The following is a 21,594-nucleotide window of genomic DNA, read 5'->3' as shown; positions in this document are numbered from 1 at the left end:
ATTCAAGAGTTCTCCCGAGTTTCCCCTGATTCGAACTCGGAGATTTACGGTAATGGCCGCTCGTCGGTACTCGGGGCTCTCGTGGACATTTTTCAACGTGTTGAAAAATCTTCACGAGCTTACCGCGTTTCCCGAGTACCTGCCGTTAGCGTTACGAGCCGCTAAGAGACGTCCCCGAGCTCCGACGTACCCGCTACGTACATTCTACGTGCTTACCACGAGTTTGATTTTTTTTTAAACTCGGGAGAGCTCTTGGATGAACTCGTACAGTGGGACAGGGCCCCTCAAGAAGGAACTGCAGATGCTGGTGTAAACCGAAGATAGACACAAAAAGCTGGAGTAACTCAGCAGGACAGGCAGCGTCTCTGGAGAGAAGGGATCGGTGATGGTTCGGGTCAGACTGAAGAATGGACACGACCCGAAACTTCACCTATTCCTCAGAGGGCGGTGGAGGCCGGTTCTCTGGATACTTTCAAGAGAGAGCTGGATAGGGCTCCTAAAGATAGCGGAGTCAGGGGATATGGGGAGAAGGTAGGAATGGGGTACTGATTGGGGATGATCAGCTATGATCACACTGAAGGGCCGACTGGCCTACTCCTGCACCTATTGTCTATTGTCTATTGTCACTCCAGCCTTTAGTGTCTATCACGAATTGTAGTGGTGGTTATTGGGGAAGATGTAAAGATATTCACTGCGATCTTGTGTGGGCATTTTTTAATCGAAGCACATCTATGATATTTTTGCTTACTGGACACCAGAGTAATATCATAGCACGAGAATTGCCACTTGCTTATCCTTTTCTCTTAAGCAGACCCACGCTGGCGAAAACTGCCAATGGGGGAAGATGCCAATGATCAGATTGAAGATATCTGCAACCACGGGACACAGTTTCAGGGGCGGAGGGGAGGGGTGGGAGATGGGGGGGGGGGGGGGGGGGGGGGGGGGGGGGGAGAGAGATCAGGGTAGAGGAAGAGGAAGGGAGGTGGGAGTGGGTGGAAGAAGGGGCTCCACAGGGGGCTACAATGTGAGCTGGGGTCACTGGACCTGGCAGTGGGTGCTGAAGGGCTCGCTGGTGGAATTTGCAACTTGGGATTGAGTTCGGAAGCTGGGACTCTAAACTGCCGGGGAGACAGTAGACGTTCTTTTAGGAAGGAGATGAGGAGAAATCTCTTTAGTCCGAGGGTGGTGAATCTGTGGAATTCTTTGCAACAGAAGGCTTTGGAGGCCAAGTCAAGGGATATTTTTACGGCAGAGATAGATAGAAACATAGAAACATAGAAATTAGGTGCAGGAGTAGGCCATTCGGCCCTTCGAGTCTGCACCGCCATTCAATATGATCATGGCTGATCAACCAACTCAGTATCCCGTACCTGCCTTCTCTCCATACCCTCTGATCCCCTTAGCCACAAGGGCCACATCTAACTCCCTCTTAAATATAGCCAATGAACTGGCCTCAACTACCCTCTGTGGCAGAGAATTCCAGAGACTCACCACTCTCTGTGTGAAAAAAGTTTTTCTCATCTCGGTTTTAAAGGATTTCCCCCTTATCCTTAAGCTGTGACCCCCTTGTCCTGGACTTCCCCAACATCGGGAACAATCTTCCTGCATCTAGCCTGTCCAACCCCTTAAGAATTTTGTAAGTTTCTATAAGATCCCCTCTCAATCTCCTAAATTCTAGAGTGTATAAACCAAGTCTATCCAGTCTTTCTTCATAAGGCAGTCCTGACATCCCAGGAATCAGTCTGGTGAACCTTCTCTGCACTATGGCAATAATGTCCTTCCTCAGATTTGGAGACCAAAACTCCAAACTGTTTGATTAATACGGGTGTCGGGGGTTATGGGGAGAAGGCAGGAGAATGTGGTTAGGAGGGAGAGATAGATCAGCCAGGGACAAGCGGAGATACTCACCAGATCGTACTCCTTGGGAACCTTAAGCAGTAACACCTTCTGATCGTTGTTTGACGTGATAACGTGCATGTCCTTGGTGAGATTAATGATACGGATCGGGGAGCGTTTGCTGTCCATTACCCTGATGCAATAATTGGGATCGAGGCAGAGGTCCACTGGTCGAAGGGACTCGTTAGGTCCTTGCCACTCAGAAGCTAAAGATCGGAGCAGGTGATGGGGTATAGTTTAGTTTATTTCAGTTTAGTTTATTGTCACGTGTACCGAGGTACAAACAAAAACATTTTGTTGCGTGCTAACCAGTCAGCGGAAAGACAACACATAGTTACAATCGAGCCGCCCACAGCTTATAGATCGTTTAAGAAGGAACTGCAGATGCTGGAAAATCGAAGGTACACAAAAAAGCTGGAGAAACTCAGCGGGTGCAGCAGCATCTATGGAGCGAAGGAAATAGGCAACGTTTCGGGACGAAATCCAAAGGAAATAGGCAATGTTTCGGGACGAAATCCAAAGGAAATAGGCAACGTTTCGGGTCGAAACCCGAAGGGTTTCGGGACGAAACGTTGCCTATTTCCTTCGCTTCATAGATTTTTTGTGTACCTTATAGATAGTTTAGTTTAGTTTAGAGATACAGCACGGAAACAGGCCCTTCGGCCCACCGAGTCCCCACTGGCCAGAGATCCCCGCACATTAACACTATCCTACACACACACACACACACACTAGGGACAATTTGACCAAGCCAAGATCTGTACGTCTTTGGAGTGTGGGAGGAAACCGAAGATCTCGGAGAAAACCCCACGCAGATCACGGGGAGAAGGTACAAACTCTGTACAGACAGCACCCGTAGTCGGGATCGAACCCGGCAACTCTACCGCTGCGCCACCATTTAGAAACATAGCAACAGAAAATAGGTGCAGGAGTAGAGGCCATTCGGCCCTTCGAGCCTGCACCGCCATTCAATATGATCATGGCTGATCATCCAACTCAGTATCCTGTACCTGCCTTCTCTCCATACCCCCTGATCCCTTTAGCCACAAGGGCCACATCTAACTCCCTCTTTAATATAGCCCATGAACTGGCCTCAACTACCTCGTGTGGCAGAGAATTCCACAGATTCGCCACTCTCTGTGTGAAAAATGTTTTTCTCATCTCGGCCCTAAAAGACTTCCCCCTTATCCTCAAACTGTGACCCCTTGTTCTGGACTTCCCCAACATCAGGGACAATCTTCCTGCATCTAGCCTGTCCAACCCCTTAAGAATTTTGTACGTTTCTATAAGACCCCCCCTCAATCTTCTAAATTCTAGCGAGCTTCTAAATTCTATTCTGTTGTGCTGAAGCAAAACAAGAATTTTATTGTCCTATCTGGGACACATGACAATAAACTCTCTTGAATCTTGAATCTAAGCTCAAACTCTCCAGTGTGTGAGCTAGGTGTCCAAGCTATCAAAGACATTGAATCACAAGAGGCTGCAGATGCTGAAATCTTGAGCAAAAACACAAAGCACTGTTTTAACCCAGGAGGTCAGGCTGTATCTATGGAGGAAATGAACAGGCGTAATTTCGGGTCGGGACCTTTCGTCAAACGGATCAAGTGTTTCTGACATTGATGAACACCCAACATCATTAACAAATAAACACCGGTGAAAGATTGAAAACAAACTCCTTAGAATCCGGTAACATTGAGAGGCAATTAAATACTTGTTAATCAACTCTTAAACAAAAGACTCACTGTCCAGTACCTAGCCTTCATTGTGAACAATCTTCCTGCATCTAGCCTGTCCAATCCCTTTAATTGTCCATTGTTCCCTGTACACTGAGCGGTTTGCTGGGTTATTTTATCCGTTCCCAATATTATAGGGAAATGAAAATCTACCAATCTCAAAATAATATCGGCTTGCGGTCTGGCATCAATTCCCGTTCGGGGAAAAGAGTTCCAAATGTCCACCACCCTCTGTGGGCTAATGTCTCCCAACTCCACCAGCCAATGTTCTGGCTCAGAAATTTAGATTGTCGACAAACCTTAAAATTCCCAACCAGCAGAAATAACATGTCGCCATTTCCCAATCTGTCCCCTGTAATATTTAGAAAACGTTGATTAAATCGTCTCGTAACCTAACTTCAAGGGAACACCAGCCAAGTTGATGTAAAGGTCTCTTGTAAGCTAACAAGGACGCAAAGTGCTGTACTATGCTGATAGGTTTAGAATGGACTCCCCCTCAATGTCTTTTTCTACTGGTTATGTAAATAGGACTGAGGCATCTTGGCCAGCACTAACTTGTTGGGCCGAAGGACCTGTTTCCATGCTGTTTGACTGCAATGCCTATTTGGGACTGGACTGCCACCCTTGCACATTGAGAAAATCAGGAGCAAAATGTAAAGGGCCTGTCCCACTTGGCTGTCATTTGCGCCTCATTTACGGGTCATATGTAAAATAGGTCGACGTAACGTCGCTCGCAAATCACGCGTCATCAAGCCGTCTGGTGCGCGTGACGTCATTAGAATACCTTGTGGCGCTCGGCGACGCATGGTTACGCGCGGTGACGTAACCATGCGCCACCACGCGATACACGTGAGACGTCGGGACGCCGTCGTGCGACGCAAATGCGTCAGCGTGCGTACGCGATACGTCACGCAGGTGGCGCGCGAGGATTTTGCGTGCAGCACGAAATCTGCGCGCAACTCCACACTCCTCCGTGCCTTTCTGTCCCAGGGAACATCTGCCCTCAAAGGAGGCATTGTACAGGGTTATTCCTATATCTCTCCACATCACTCTCCTCTCTCCCACATTCCATTCACGGTACTCCCCTCCCGAACCAGGTGATCAAGGACATTTCCTTCCACGACTGGAGCTCGAACCAATAATTAACACTGAAAAGTCTCCAATTTCCATGGTCTCCTAGTGTAATTCAATCTTTGCAACACTCATTTCCCCATGGTTAGTTCCTTTGTTACCCATTCCAAAGGATTACTAGGATTTGGAGGAAGTGTAGATAGAGCAGGCCAACTGAGCATCTGTGCATTTTATTTCAACCCATTCTACGTCTCATTGTCACCTTAAGCATTCTCAGGATTGTCTTATCTGGGACGTTCTACTTAAAGGAAGCTGAGACAGGTCATGGGGCCACCATTGTTTTGGCCTGACATGAACCTGACAAGGAGATCAGTGAATGAAAGCACATGCGCTAGTTCTTTAACCAAGATCTTTAGATATCACATAGTTTTTCCCAGTAAAAACGAGTATCAGGTTACCTCTGATTCCTGGTCTATATTCACTCTTCTTTCTTACAGACTCCTGCCTGTTTGTTTTTTGTAGTTTCTTGAACTGTGTTTTACGATACAAGGCCACAGCATAAGCAGGAATCAGGCAAACTGGAAAACAAGAATGATTTTCACATGGTAGACAAAAATGCTGGAGAAACTCAGCAGGTGAGGCAGCATCTATGGAGCGAAGGAAATAGGCAATGTTTCGGGCCAAAACCCTTCTTCAGACTGATGTGAGGGTGGGGGAGCAGGAAGAAGATAGGAAGAGGTGGAGCCAGTGGGCTGAGGGAGAGCTGAGAAGGGGAGGAGAAAGTAAGGACTATCTAAAATTAGAGAAGTCAATGTTCATACCGCTGGGGTGCAGACTGCCCAAGCGAAATATGAGGTGCTGCTCCTCCAATTTACGGTGGGACTCACTCTGGCCACGGAGGAGGCCCAGGACAGAAAGGTCGGATTCGGAATGGGAGGGGGAGTTGAAGTGCTGAGCCACCGGGAGATCAGGTTGGTTATTGCGGACCGAGCGGAGGTGTTGGGCGAAGCGATCGCCGAGCCTGCGCTTGGTCTCACCGATGTAGAGCAGCTGACATCTAGAGCAGCGGATGCAATAGATAAGGTTGGAGGAGGTGTATCCCCGTTTCTCAGTCACTTACGTAAACAGTTTGACACCGAGTACATCATATACCATATCACAACACAAAAGAGAAAACATATACTTATAGACTAAATTACACAACAAGTGGAAATCATGTCCTGTGGCCAACACATTCCTTTGGAAGTGTGTTCGCGGTAATAATGCAGAGAAGGTCGGCTAGTTTGGTGAGATGACATGAAGAGAACAGCTTAACTAATTTGCCTGAGTAGTGTTCACAGAGGGATTAACACGAGTCGGTTGAAGATGTTCCAAGAAATGGGAACATCGTAAAAGTGGGAGGAGACGCGAAGATGCGGGGATACGATACGATAGACCCTTATTGATCCCAGGATGGAAATTGATCAGCCGACAGACATAAAAACTGAGGAAAGACATTGTTGCCATAGGGAGCACAGAGAAGGTTCACCAGACTGATCCCTGGGATGGCAGGACTTTCATATGAAGAAAGACTGGATAGACTTGGCTTGTACACGCTAGAATTCAGAAGGTTGAGGGGGGATCTTATAGAAACTTACAAAATTCTTAAGGGGTTGGACAGGCTAGATGCAGGAAGATTGTTCCCGATGTTGGGGAAGTCCAGAACAAGGGGTCACACAGTTTAAGGATAAGAGGGAAGTCTTTTAGGACCGAGGTGAGAAAATCATTTTTTACACAGAGAGTGGTGAATCTGTGGAATTCTCTGCCACAGAAGGTAGTTGAGACCAGTTCATTGGCTATATTTAAGAGGGAGTTAGATGTGGCCCTTGTGGCTAAAGGGATCAGGGGATATGGAGAGAAGGCAGGGATGGGATACTGAGTTGGATGTGGCCCTTGTGGCTAAAGGGATCAGGGGATATGGAGAGAAGGCAGGGATGGGATACTGAGTTGGATGTGGCCCTTGTGGCTAAAGGGATCAGGGGGTATGGAGAGAAGGCAGGGATGGGATTCTGAGTTGGATGACCAGCCATGATCATATTGAATGGCGGTGCAGGCTCGAAGGGCCGAATGGCCTACTCCTGCACCTATTTTCTATGTTTCTATGTTTAAATACATGAAACATGAAATTAAAGAGACGAGTGGAAAGGATCAGTCTACCCCACGACAGAAGGGGGAGGAGTTGTACAGTTTGATAGATTAGATTAGATTTTATTTGTTGTCATTTGAACCCAGAAGTTTGGTTTCTGCAGTCATACAAACAAGAAGAAGACCCAAGACACAACACAATTCACACAAACATCCATCACAGCGATAGACAAGACGAGAGACATTTATTGTCACATGCACCAATTGGTACAGTCAAATTTGGGGCCAAAATTAAGAGATACAAAGGACATTTATTATCACACACACCAAATGGTGTAGTGACATTTGACTTGCCATTGGTCAGCATACAGCCATACGAATAAAATAAGAGCACAGAACACGATGGTCTTTAACATAGACATCCCCGCACAGCGGAATCAAAGTTCCCCACTGTGAGGGCAGGCTCCAGAGAACAGAGAGCCAGAAGAAGAAGGATCTCCTGTGGCGTTGTATGCGCTGCATCTTGGAGCGCGCACATGTTAGAAACATAGACATAGAAACATAGACAATAGGTGCAGGAGTAGGCCATTCGGCCCTTCGAGCCTGCACCGCCATTCAATATGATCATGGCTGATCATCCAACTCAGTATCCCATCCCTGCCTTCTCTCCATACCCCCTGATCCCTTTAGCCACAAGGGCCACATCTAACTCCCTCTTAAATATAGCCAATGAACTGTGGCCTCAACGACCTTCTGTGGCAGAGAATTCCACAGATTCACCACTCTCTGTGTGAAGAATGTTTTTCTCATCTCGGTCCTCTTATCCTTAAACTGTGACCCCCTAGTTCTGGACTTCCCCAACATCGGGAACAATCTTCCTGCATCTAGCCTGTCCACCCCCTTAAGAATTTTGTATGTTTCTATAAGATCCCCCATCAATCTTCTGAATTCTAGCGAGCACAAGCCGAGTCTATCCAGTCTTTCTTCATATGAAAGTGATCCGTGATGTGGAGTGGGGAGAGGTTTTACTAACCTAGTGGTAAACAGCACAGCAGCACAATGATGATCCCGAAAGGGGCCCCGCTTCCCTCAAAGTAGTTTATGGTGATCGGACCAGTGCAGGGCTCCAAGTCATTGACAGTCAACTGTTTAGGCTGCTGGCATCGGTCCCCTGTTGGAAAACAATCAGCAAGCAAGCACAATTAGAAGGAGAGGTCTCTTTGGAGGAGGAGGCCATTCGGGAGAGATGGATCAGTCATGATTGAATGACGGAGTAGACTTAATGGGCCGAATGGCCTAATTCTGCCCCAATGACATCAACTTTTGAAGGGCAGGGTTGTAGTGTACGTAGTGGGGAGCTATCGCCACCTGCTGGTTCCCTCCCCATTTGCAGAGCGCCATGACTGGGAAGTGTAACGTTGGCCCTCCATTGTTGCTGGGTCTAACTTCTGGAACTCCTTCTCCACCAACAGCCCAATTGGAACACCATGACCTGAAGGACTGGAGAAGGCAGTTCAAGAACGCAGCTCACCGCCACTTTCTCAGGAGCAAATTAGGAAGATTTGTAATTTGCTGTTGATTAGACAATAGACAACAGGTGCAGGAGTAGGCCATTCGGCCCTTCGAGCCAGCACCGCCATTCAATGTGATCATGGCTGATCATCCCCAATCAGTACCCCGTTCCTGCCTTCTCCCCACATCCCCTGACTCCGCTATCTTTAAGAGCCCTATCTAGCTCTCTCTTGAAAGCATCCAGAGAACCTGCCTCCACCGCCCTCTGAGGCAGAGAATTCCACAGACTCACCACTCTCTGTGAGAAAAAGCGTTTCCTCGTCTCCGTTCGAAATGGCTTACTCCTTATTTTTAAACTGTGTGTGGCCCCTGGTTCTGGACTCCCCCAACATCGGGAACATGTTTCCTGCCTCTAGTGTGTCCAAGCCCTTAACAATCTTATATGTTTCAATGAGATACCCTCTCATCCTTCTAAACTCCAGAGTGTACAAGCCCAGCCGCTCCATTCTCTCAGCATATGACAGTCCCGCCATCCCGGGAATTAACCTTGTAAACCTACGCTGCACTCCCTCAATAGCAAGAATGTCCTTCCTCAAATTAGGGGACCAAAACTGCACACTATACCCCAGGTGTGGTCTCACTAGGGCTCTGTACAACTGCAGGAGGACCTCTTTGCTCCTAAATCCGATTCCTCTTATTATAAAGGCCAACATGCCATTCGCTTTCTTCACTGCCTGCTGTACTCAATGGATTGTAGGACTCGTATCCCTGCAGTATCTTCCAATCAATTGGGGATCGATGAAACTCTATGGGAACTGTCACTTCCACCCATTGATGCACTTCCACGCTGCAATGACAACCCATGATCAAAGCTTTTTATCCCAGATTGGTTATTTGAGCAGCTTACCAGCTTTCAGGACAAAGACATCCTTCTGAATTTCGTTTTCGCTGGTGTTTAAGGCGCTCACCAGGACATCAAAAAAAGTCATGCTCCGAATTCTCTTGATTTCTTCATCTGTGAATAACCTGAATCAAATGCAAACATTTGGTGAATTTACCATCAATGTACATTCGTCAAAAACATTCGGCTGGGGCAGAAATTTAAATTGTACTTTAGTGGAAGTGAGTGAATTAGAAAAAAAACATGGAAAAACATTTAAACAATAGGAGCAGGAGCAGGCCCTCCGAGCCAGCACCGCCATTCAATATGATCATGGCTGATCATCCAAATAAGCAGACTTTGGAACCCACCAAGAGTTTCCCTCCACCACCAGGACGCCAGGCCTGCGGTGTGCACCCCCACAAAGTATCCTGCTTGGACAGGCCCGACCAAACCCCTGACCACAACCACCAAGAAGGTCTTCAAAAGGGAACTGCAGATGCTGGAATATCGAAGGTACACAAAATTGCTGGGGAAACTCAGCGGGTGCAGCAGCATCTATGGAGCGAAGGAAAGCGAGTCTGAAGAAGGGTTTCGGCCCGAAACGTCGCCTATTTCCTTCGCTCCATAGATGCTGCTGCACCCGCTGAGTTTCCCCAGCAATTTGTGTACCACCAAGAAGGTCTTCCTGAATAGTGAAAGGCCTGGATATAGTGGGGTGGGGGGGTTGGGGGGGATGGGGGGGGGGGGCGTGGTGGGGGGTGGTGGGTTGATGGGGTGGGGGTGGTAGGATTGGGGGGGGTGGGGGGTTGGGGGGATGGGGGTGGTGGATTGGGGGGTGGGTGGTGGAGGGGGTGGGGGTGGGGTGGTGGTGGGTGATGGGGGGGTTGAAGGTTGTGGGTGGTGGAGTGTTTGCCAACAGCCGACTAGAATCGCGCGGGGGATGATCGAGAGAAGGCAGTGCCGCCCGCCACTTATCAAGTGGCCTCATTCCAGGCTCTCCTCTCTCGTTCCTCTCTCTGCAGCATCTGTTACAATGCCTGTAAAGCTGCCAAAGAGCGCTGAAGCTCACCTTCAATGGTCAAAGTCTAACTCAGCTCCACAATCTCCCAGGGCCCTCTGTCTAAGGATTTCACAACCTGCTGTGTGGCCAGCTGGAACAAAAACCCCAGCCCCACCTTGGTTCACGGGCCCAACACACCATAGGAAGATGTTGGTTGTTCTAAACCTCAGGGGTCTTCCCCACCCCCCCTCCTACAGAAATCACTGCAGCACGAGAAGAACATTTGCTGTAGCTAGTAATCAAAGATGGACATAACATGCTGTAGTAACTCAGCGGGACAGGGAGCATCTCTGCAGAGAAGGAATGGGTGACGCTTTGGGTCGAGGCCCTTCTTCACACTTAGCTAGTAACTCCCCCTCACCCCCGCCAAGGGGATTCTGGAGGCCTTCGGTGAACGCTGGTCGAGTGCATGGTGGATGTGTGGATGATAATGATGTTGACGTTACACTTTAGAGATATAGCGTGGAAACAGATCTGTCGGCCCAATGAGTCCGGCTCGGCCAGCGATCCCCGCACACTAACGCCATCCTACACACACTAAGGGACAATTTACAATATTTTTACCAAAGCCACAATTATTAAGGGTTTGGACACACTAGAGGCAGGAAACATGTTGGGGAAGTCCAGAACCAGGGGACCACACAGTTTAAAATAAGGGGTAAGCCATTTAGAACGGAGACGAGGAAACACTTTTTCTCACAGAGAGTGGTGAGTCTGTGGAATTCTCTGCCTCAGAGGGCGGTGGAGGCCGGTTCTCTGGATGCTTTCAAGAGAGAGCTAGATAGGGCTCTTAAAGATAGCGGAGTCAGGGGATATGGGGAGAAGGCAGGAACGGGGTACTGATTGGGGATGATCAGCCATGATCACATTGAATGGCGGTGCTGGCTCGAAGGGCCAAATGGCCTACTCCTGAACCTATTGTCTATTGCCTATTGACCTACAAATCTGCACGTCTTTGATAAAAATAGTAGATTATCCCTAGTGTGAGTGGGATAGTGTTAGTGTGCGGGGATCGCTGGTCAGTGCGGACTCGGTGGGCTGTTTCCGTGCTGTATCTGCTATTTGGGACGACAGATGGCACAATGGGCTAAGTGTTCGGCTGGCAACCGGAAGGTAGCCGGTTCGAATCCCGCTTGGAGTGCATACTGTCGTTGTGCCCTTGGGCAAGACACTTCACCCACCTTTGCCTGTGTGTGAATGTGTGTGAATGTGTGTGAGTGATTGGTGGTGGTCGGATGGGCCGTAGGCGCAGATTGGCAGCCACGCTTCCGTCAGTCTGCCCCAGGGCAGCTGTGGCTACAGAAGTAGCTTACCACCACCGAGTGTGACTGAGGAGTGAATGAATAATGCGATGTAAAGCGCCTTGAGTATTAGAAAGGCGCTATATAAATCCCATCCATTATTATTATTATTATCTCTAAAACAAAATAAATCCAGCAAAGAATGCAACTGTGTACAGTAATCAACTCGCACCCATTCTGCTGATTCTCAAACCAGTATCTGTCTCCGTCTCGTATGCGTTGGAACTGCTCGATCATGATTTTGTTGAAGAGTTCGTCCGTCCCTTTGCCGTTCTCCAACAGACCCCCCGGACACAGCTCCAAGTTGGATATGTCTCCCCCGTACTGCGCGGCCAACTGGGTAAAGATCTGCAAATGCACAGGGAAGTGAGGATCACTGGGATTGCCGGAGCAATCTGTGGCCGACGGAATTACTACAAAACAAGCCCTGGATAACTTGAAGAGGCGGGAGGATTCGGAAAGGTCACAGAGTCACAGAGTGATACAGCGTGGAAACAGGCCCTTCGGCCCAACTTGCCCTCACAGGCCAACAATGTGTTTAAGAAGGAACTGCAGATGCTGGAAAATCGAAGGTAGACAAAAATGCTGGAGAAACTCAGCGGGTGCAGCAGCATCAAAAGGCACAAAGTTCAAGGCAAATGTAGAATATATCATTGTGAGCAATGGGATGGTGACTATGAGGAATATGAAGTCAAAGGATACAGTCAGAGAAATCGTGGAAGATTTTAAATAACCACTTTGATTGGTGAAATTTCAACAATAACATCTTGTATTCATATCAACTTAATTTAATGAATATCGCAGGAGCGTAATGAAACAAATGTGAAATATGAGTTCAAAGCTAGGATGGAATAGCACACACACACACACACGCACACGCACACGCACACGCACACGCACGCACACGCACGCACGCACGCACGCACGCACACACACACACACACACACACACACACACACACACACACACACACACACACACACACACACACAGGCAGGAAATTAATGGAAGAGTCACTGACCTCTGGGTTCTCGTTGCTGAGCTTGGAGTTAATTTGGCTCCATGCGCTGATGGCAGGGAGCTGGTAGGCTTGCCTCGCTGCGTTGTACGTCGGCAGCCCGTAATCCCGCCCATGCTGGACGGTGAGAGCCACCAGGTCCGACCTGGAGAACTTCAGTGGCCCGTACATGTAATCTGAAAATGAATGGAGCATTCTGTCAATGGATTGGGCGGCAGGGTGGCGCAGTGGTAGAGTTGCTGCCTTAAACCCCTGTCCCACGGTACGAGTTCATTCCAAGAGCTCTCCCGCGTTTGCCCTGATTCGAACTAGGGGATTTACGGTAAAGGCGGTACTCGGGGCTCTCGTGGACATTTTTCATCACGTTGAAAAATCTTCATGAGTCTTCCCGTGCTTACCTGCCGTTAGCGAGTCCTCCCGAGTACCTGCCGTTAGCGCTAAGAGACGTCCCCGAGCTCCGACGTACCCGCTACGTTCATTCTCTGTGCTTACCACGAGTTAGATTTTTTTTTAAACTCGGGAGAGCTCTTGGAATGAACTCGTACCGTGGGACAGGGCTATTAATACAACGCTTGCAATAGGATCATCCACATCTCCAGAACAGAAATATTTCTCATTCAACTGCGCAGATCCTCCAGGGCGGCCACAGACCCAGCTTCGATCCCGACCACGGGTGCTGTCTGTACGGAGTTTGCACGTTCTTCCCGTGAACCCGTTGGATTTCCCCAAAGTCTTCGGTTTCCTCCCACACCCCGAAGACCTACAAGGTTGCAGGTTGTTTAAGAAGGAACTGCAGATGCCGGGAAATCGTAGGTGGACAAAAATGCTGGAGAAACTCAGCGGGTGAGGGAGGCAGCATCTATGGAGCGAAGGAAATAGGCGACGTTTCCGGCCGAAACCCCTCTTCAACTTCAACTAATCTGACTCTGCCAGTGGTGGAGATGTCTTCTCCACATCCATTCTATCTTTGCCTGAAGAAAGTCTGAAGAAGGGTCCTAACCCTATCCATTTAAGAAGGAACTGCAGATGCTGGGAAATCGAAGGTACACAAAAAAGCTGGAGAAACTCAGCGGGTGCAGCAGCATCTATGGAGCGAAGGAAATAGGCAACGTTTCGGGCCGAAACCCTGAAGGAAATAGGCAACGTTTCGGGCCGAAACCCTGAAGGAAATAGGCAACGTTTTGGGCCGAAACCCTGAAGGAAATAGGCAACGTTTCGGGCCGAAACCCTGAAGGAAATAGGCAAAGTTTCGGGCCGAAACCCTGAAGGAAATAGGCAACGTTTCGGACCGAAACCCTGAAGGAAATAGGCAACGTTTCGGGCCGAAACCCTGAAGGAAATAGGCAACGTTTCGGGCCGAAACCCTGAAGGAAATAGGCAACGTTTCGGGTCGAAACCCTTCCGGGTTTCGGCCCGAAACGTTGCCTATTTCCTTCGCTCCATAGATGCTGCTGCACCCGCTGAGTTTCTCCAGCTTTTTTGTGTACCTAACCCTATCCATGTTCACCTGAGATGCTGCCTGACTCGCTGAATGACTCCAGCACTTTGTGTATTTTTATTTGTAAATCAGCATCTGCAGTTCCTTGCTTCAACTGGAGTTGAACCAACAGTCTTCTGAGCTGCATGCAAGAATGCATGAAACCCGCAGTAGGATCTCCCCCTCTCGTGCATGGTGTACAATTGATCAATCAGGTAACTCCTTTGCGGAAACAGTAAATAAAAGGGATTACCTCTCAGGTCTTCCACTATAACGTTGTCTTCTCGTTCAGCAACTTGAGACGCCATCCCAAAGATTAGCTCCTCGAAATCAACGGCAGTTTGTAGATTCGGCTTCTGAAAAATATATTGTCCTTGTAATAACCATTTCAAGCCCCTGTCCCACTTTCCAGAGTTACCACGAATTCACCCGAGTTTCTCCCCTTGATTCAAACTCTGAGAATTACGGTAATCGCCAGCCGTAGGTACTTGGGGCTATTTTATTTTTACTCGAGAACATTTTTCAACATGCTGAAAAAATGTCCCGACTTACCTGATGCCCCGAGTACCTACGACTGACATTAGGAGCTGCTACGAAATATCTAGGGACTCCCACAGCTTCCTACGGACATTCTCCGAGTTTGAATCAAGGGGGAAACTCGGGAGAATTCATGACTAACTCGGGAAAGTGGGACAGGGGCTTTAATCTATTTTAGTCTAGTTTAGACAATAGACAATAGGTGCAGGAGCAGGCCATTCGACCCTTCGAGCCAGCACCGCCATTCAATGGCTGATCATCCCCAATCAGTACCCCGTTCCTGCCTTCTCCCCATATCCCCTGACTCCGCTATTTTTTAAGAGCCCTATCTAGCTCTCTCTTGAAAGCATCCAGAGAACCTGCCTCCACCGCCCTCTGAGGCAGAGAATTCCACAGACTCACCACTCTCTGCGGGGTCAAGGAAAGAGCGTTCACGTCGCGGCCCTGTTTCCACCAATCTTTCCACCACCACGCACAAGTAGCACAAGATTCGCAAGACAGACACCATTGTATGCAGATGCCGAGAAGTGCGTTCACCTCTGGCTGAACAACTTCTAATCTTGTGTGTGGACTCGATAAGATGAAGAAGACCACTCTCTGTGAGAAAAAGTGTTTCCTCGTCTCCGTTCTAAATGGCTTACCCCTTATTCTTAAACTGTGTGTGGCCAAGGTTCTGGACTCCCCCAACATCGGGAACATGTTTCCTGCCTCTAGCGTGTCCAAGCCCTTAACAATCTGATATGATTCAATGAGATCTCCTCTCATCCTTCTAAACTCCAGAGTGTACAAGCCCACAGCCGCTCCATTCTCTCAGCATATGACAGTCCCGCCATCCCGGGAATTAACCTTGTAAACCTACGCTGCGCTCCCTCAATAGCAAGAATGTCCTTCCTCAAATTAGGGGACCAAAACTGCACACAATATAAACAGATCACAAGACAAACAGGGTCCAATGAATCATGGCATCTACCATCTCGTTAGTCACGCTGACTCTAAGTGAAGAGGGAACTCAAGGTTCAGTATGGACAAGCTTAGATGTTTGGCTCTTTTCTAACGAACATGGGGCAACATAGACCAACAAAGGTGACCTGAAGATTGAGCAATTCACCAAATGTCTTCCTCTTGCGTATGGCGTGCACAGCCTAAAGTTGTAAGACACCTTGTTCTGAGGTTATGTGAGGTTATCCATTTTGGTGGCAATAACAGGAAAGCAGACTATTATCTAAATGGTGGCCGACTAGGAAAAGGGGAGATGCAGCGAGACCTGGGTGTCATGGTACACCAGTCATTGAAAGTAGGCATGCAGGTGCAGCAGGCAGTGAAGAAAGCGAATGGTATGTTAGCTTTCATAGCAAAAGGATTTGAGTATAGGAGCAGGGAGGTTCTACTGCAGTTGTACAGGGTCTTGGTGAGACCACACCTGGAGTATTGCGTACAGTTTTGGTCTCCAAATCTGAGGAAGGACATTATTGCCATAGAGGGAGTGCAGAGAAGGTTCACCAGACTGATTCCTGGGATGTCAGGACTGTCTTATGAAGAAAGACTGGATAGACTTGGTTTATACTTTCTAGAATTTAGGAGATTGAGAGGGGATCTTATAGAAACTTATAAAATTCTTATGGGGTTGGACAGGCTAGATGCAGGAAGATTGCTCCCGATGTTGGGGAAGTCCAGGACAAGGGGTCACAGCTTAAGGATAAGGGGGAAATCCTTTAAAACCGAGATGAGAAGAACTTTTTTCACACAGAGAGTGGTGAATCTCTGGAACTCTCTGCCACAGAGGGTAGTCGAGGCCAGTTCATTGGCTATATTTAAGAGGGAGTTAGATGTGGCCCTTGTGGCTAAGGGGATCAGAGGGTATGGAGAGAAGGCAGGTACGGGATACTGAGTTGGAAGATCAGCCATGATCATATTGAATGGCGGTGCAGGCTCGAATGCACCTAATTTCTATGTTTCTATGTTTTTATGTTCTGTTTGATCTTCTGTTTGTGCACGCCAGGTTGATTGCATTCGTCGAAACAGGGTGGGCCACGTGAAGGTTGCAATCTCCCACCCCCTCGTCCAATGTGAAGCCGTCTCGAATGGTTCAAAGTCCTTACCTGTCTGTTCCAGAAATTGTTGCACAGACGTAGGGCTGGAGACTCGGTGTTGGAAACGCCCTGGACCTGACGGAAGGCACAGGTCCTGTTCCTGCGGTGGGCCAAGAGAGAAACGTAGGCCAGAGGAACAGCAGGATGAAACCATGTATTGTTTAATCGTAGACAGACACAAAAAGCTGGAGTAACTCTTAGAATAAAGGGGAGGTCATTTAAGACTGAGGTGAGAAAAAACTTTTTCACCCAGAGAGTTGTGAATTTATGGAATTTCCCTGCCACAGAGGGCAGTGGAGGCCAAATCACTGGATGGATTTAAGAGAGGGTTAGATAGACCTCTAGGGGCTAGTGGAATCAAGGGATATGGGGAGAAGGCAGGCACGGGTTATTGATTGGGGACGATCAGCCATGATCACAATGAATGGCGGTGCTGGTTCGAAGGGCCGAATGGCCTCCTCCTGCACCTATTTTCTAAGTTTCTATGTTTCTAAATCAGCGGTAGACAAAAATTCTGGAGAAACACAGCGCGTGAGGCAGCATCTATGGAGCGAAGGAAATAGGCAACGTTTCGGGCCAAAACCCTTCTTCTGACTGAACCAGTGGGTTTTTGTAATGGTACATGTTGGTGCACTGTACAGCCACCGGGGACGTCTCTTAGCGCTGACGGCAGGTACTCGGGAAGACTCGCTAACGGCAGGTAAGCACGGGAAGACTCGTGAAGATTTTTCAACACGATGAAAAATGTCCACGAGAGCCTCGAGTACCGACGAGTGGCAATTACCGTAAATCTCCGAGTCGAATCAGGGCAAACTCGGGGTGAGCTCTTGGAATGAACTCGTACCGTGGGACAGGGATATTATCTTAAATAAATGTTTTCTCAAGTAATATAGTCCATACAGAGTTCATGCTGATAACCTCAAAGCCACTCAGTTTGTTTATGCAAGAGGCAAGGCTGAGAGGAGCCCGGCCCATTACCTAAACAAATCTCTGCAAATGCTGACCAAATGGAACAATTGAGCAGCTGATGAAAAGCTATTGACCTGAAATGTTAACTCTCTCTCTCTTCTTCAGAGCGGAGACGAGGAAACACTTTTTCACACAGAGAGTTGTGAATCTGTGTGGAATTCTCTGCCTCAGAGGGCGGTGGAGGCCGGTTCTCTGGATGCTATCCAGAGAGAGCTAGATAGGGCTCTTAAAGATAGCGGAGTCAGGGGATATGGGGAGAAGGCAGGAACAGGGTACGGATTGTGGATGATCAGCCACGATCACATTGAATGGCGCTGCTGGCTCGAAGGGCCTGAACCTATTGTCTTTGTCTATTTTCTATTCTCCATTGTCGCTGTTTGGCATGCCAGGCATTTCCAGCAATCCCCCTCATTTTGCCCATTTTCTGGACCATTTGATTTCCATTGAGCAGGTAGGTCTATTTGTCTTTTAATTGGGAAGGCACAGAGGCTGCCTCCAGAAGTAAACACTGCCCAGTCCATCATCGGCTCTGACCTCCCTTCCATCGAGGGGATTTATCGCAGTCGCTGCCTCAAAAAGGCTGGCAGTATCATCAAGGACCCACACCATCCTGGCCACACACTCATCTCCCCTGCTACCTTCAGGTAGAAGGTACAGGATCCTGAAGACTGCAACGACCAGGTTCAGGAATAGCTACTTCCCCACAGCCATCAGCCTATTAAACCTGACTCGGACAAAACTCTGAACATTAATTATTTAAGAAGGAACTGCAGATGCAGGAAAATAGAAGGTACACAAAAAAAGCTGGAGAAACTCAGTGGGTGCAGCAGCATCTATGGAGAGAAGGAAATAGGCAAAGTTTTGGGCTGAAACCCTGAAGGAAATAGGCAACGTTTCGGGTCGAAACCCTTCCGGGTTTCGGCCCGAAACGTTGCCTATTTCCTTCGCTCCATAGATGCTGCTGCACCTGCTGAGTTTCTCCAGCTTTTTTGTGTACCTAACCCTATCCATGTTCACCTGAGATGCTGCCTGACTCGCTGAATGACTCCAGCACTTTGTGTATTTTTATTTGTAAATCAGCATCTGCAGTTCCTTGCTTCAACTGGAGTTGAACCAACAGCCTTCTGAGCTGCATGCAAGAATGCATGAAACCCGCAGTAGGATCTCCCCCTCTCGTGCATGGTGTTTCGGCCCGAAACGTTGCCTATTTCCTTCAGGGTTTCGGCCCGAAACGTTGCCTATTTCCTTCAGGGTTTCGACCCCGAAACGTCACCCATTCCTTCACTCCATAGATGCTGCTGCACCCGCTGAGTTTCCCCAGCTTTATTGTGTACCTCTGAAAATTAATAGCCAATTATCTGTTTATTTGCACTTTATCAGTTTATTTATTCATGTGTGTATATATTTATATAATGGTATATGGACACACTGATCTGTTCTGTATTCATGCCTACTATGTTCTGTGGTGCTGAAGCAAAGCAAGAATATCATTGTTCTATCAGGGACACATGACAATAAACTCTCTTGAATCTTGAATCTAAAACACTCTTGACTCCACCAAATGGGACGGCCTTTGGATTCTTTGGAAAGGTACATCAGTCTGGGCAATGCACCAGATAGGGTCTCATTCCACCAACTAAGTGCATGGCTCATATTGAGATAGCAATATAAAAACATGAAATAAGCCAATTTTCTTTCTCCCTTACCTCATGTAAACTCCAGGTGGTACCATGCTGGCGATGGATTTCAATGAAGCGATTTGAAACTCAGGCGAGATCCCAGGGTCGATAAACTTCTTGTAATCTGTGGATCCCAGCTTCTGGTTAGTAAAGCCAAACTTGCAGGTTTTAAAAACCCCTTACGATGGAAAAATCCCTTCACCTGCACCTTACCTGTGTAATTGGGTAAATGTTGTCCCAGGTGCTGAGGTAACCATTCGTACAGTGCGATGTTCTGCAGAAAGAGAATATGGTTTAGTGGGGAGTCATGAAGAAAAGCAACGATTTCAGTTTGTACGTGTACATTGGTTTAGGGCACTCATATTTAAGACTGAGGTGAGAAAAAAAAATTTCACCCAGAGAGTTGGGAATTTGTGGGATTCGAGCCAGCACCGCCATTCATTGTGATCATGGCTGATCGTCCCCTATCGATAACCCGTGCCTGCCTTCTCCCCATACCCCTTGACTCCACTAGCCCCAAGAGCTCTATCTAACTGTCTCTTAAATCCATCCAGCGACTTGGCCTCCACTGCTCTCTGTGACAGGGAATTCCATAAATTCACAACTCTCTGGGTAAAAAAGTTTTTTCTCACCTCAGTCTTAAATGACCTCCCCTTTATTCTAAGACTGTGTGGCCCCTGGTTCTGGACTCGCCCAACATTGGGAACATTTTTCCTGCATCTAGCTTGTCCAGTCCTGTTATAATTGTATATGTTTCTATAAGATCCCCCCTCAGTGTGTGTGGGGGTGTTAGGTATTTAATTCCTCTTGGCTTCAGCCTGCCTTACCTGGAACGAGGCAAGAACCCACTTTCTTGCATGCTGGAAAATATCTTCGTCTGACCAAGAAGGGTAGCGAGCTTTAAACTGGGCGGCCAGGCGATTGTGGTACTGGAACCAGATGATGTTCTCCGCCAGGATGAATGGGTTTTCATTAACTCCTGCATGTCCAAAATCTAACGCAACATGTCATGAATTAAGAACATGGGTAAACAAACAGCACCTCTTTCTTAAAAACACCAGGCAAACCCCCCAAGAACAATAGACTCCTCCATCGACTCCTTTAAGTCGAGGCTCAAAACCTCTTTCTACTCCCTAGTATTTTTGAGTCCCTCTGAGATGGGCGCTGAAAACAGTGTATGTATGCAGTGTTAGGTCAGTGTACCATTGTATGTATCACATTAGTAGCTGCACTGATGTACAGCACTTAGGTCAACGTAAGTTGTTTTTAAATGTGCTATACAAATAACATTGACTGACTGACAATAGACAATAGGTGCAGGAGTAGGCCATTCGGCCCTTCGAGCCAGCACCGCCATTCAATATGATCATGGCGGATCATTCCCAATCAGTACCCCGTTCCTGCCTTAGACAATAGACAATAGACAATAGACAATAGACAATAGGTGCAGGAGTAGGCCATTCGGCCCTTCGAGCCAGCACCGCCATTCAATATAATCATGGCGGATCATCCCCAATCAGTACCCCGTTCCTGCCTTCTCCCCATATCCCCTGACTCCGCTATCTTTAAGAGCCCTATCTAGCTCTCTCTTGAAAATATCCAGAGAACCGGCCTCTGAGGAAGAGAATTCCACAGACTCACAACTCTCTGTGAGAAAAAGTGTTTCCTCGTCTCCGTTCTAAATGGCTTACTCCTTATTCTCTCCATATCCCCTGACTCCGCTATCTTTAAGAGCCCTATCTAGCTCTCTCTTGAAAGTATCTCTTGAGGATCACGGGTCCCTGCCAAACAGGTTCAGTTTTTACATTCATCGTTACATCAATTTTGGCCGTACGGCGAAAAATATGCCGAAAGCACTTTATTCGGTAACTGTGTTGTAATAATGGCTTCAAAGGCATGGACGAGTGGTAAAAAAGAACAAGGGTCATGAGTGCAGAGAGATCGGAAACTAATTCCGCCATTCTTTGCAACAAATATATGCACATATAAACATTGGATTTTTAAATGGAATAATATTTAGCAGTATGTGCAGGAAGGAACTGCAGATGCTGGTTTAAACCGAAGGTAGACACAAACTGCTGGAGTAACTCAGCGGGACAGGCAGCATCTCTGGAGAGAAGGAAATGGTGACGTTTCGGGTCGAGAGATCAAGAGATCAGCAAAAAGCTAGATGGATATTTTTAAGGTAGAGATCGACAGATTCTTGAATTAGTACGGGTGTCAGGAGAATATGGGGGGGATGG

General features: G+C 47.8%; 1 protein-coding gene across 3 annotated transcripts in view; it reads right to left on the bottom strand.

Annotated features, from left to right (window-relative positions):
• duox1 (dual oxidase 1) overlaps positions 1–21,594 on the bottom strand; it is a 79,312-nt gene that overhangs the window by 37,839 nt on the left and 19,879 nt on the right. For all 3 annotated transcript variants that reach the window (XM_033014796.1, XM_033014794.1, XM_033014795.1), the window contains exons 7-17: positions 20,179–20,345; positions 19,565–19,625; positions 19,379–19,475; positions 16,713–16,803; positions 14,330–14,432; positions 12,603–12,775; positions 11,753–11,928; positions 9,244–9,362; positions 7,858–7,995; positions 5,159–5,278; positions 1,909–2,102 (exon numbers count right to left, since the gene is read on the bottom strand). In XM_033014796.1, the coding sequence (XP_032870687.1) occupies positions 1,909–2,102; positions 5,159–5,278; positions 7,858–7,995; positions 9,244–9,362; positions 11,753–11,928; positions 12,603–12,775; positions 14,330–14,432; positions 16,713–16,803; positions 19,379–19,475; positions 19,565–19,625; positions 20,179–20,345 (1,439 nt within the window). The remainder of the gene's footprint in view (positions 1–1,908; positions 2,103–5,158; positions 5,279–7,857; positions 7,996–9,243; positions 9,363–11,752; positions 11,929–12,602; positions 12,776–14,329; positions 14,433–16,712; positions 16,804–19,378; positions 19,476–19,564; positions 19,626–20,178; positions 20,346–21,594) is intronic.

This window comes from Amblyraja radiata, chromosome X (genome assembly GCF_010909765.2).
Source record: "Amblyraja radiata isolate CabotCenter1 chromosome X, sAmbRad1.1.pri, whole genome shotgun sequence".
NCBI classification, from domain to species: Eukaryota; Metazoa; Chordata; class Chondrichthyes; order Rajiformes; family Rajidae; genus Amblyraja; species Amblyraja radiata.
Note: the sequence above shows the minus strand (reverse complement) of the source record. Positions and strands in the feature narration are given on the sequence as shown.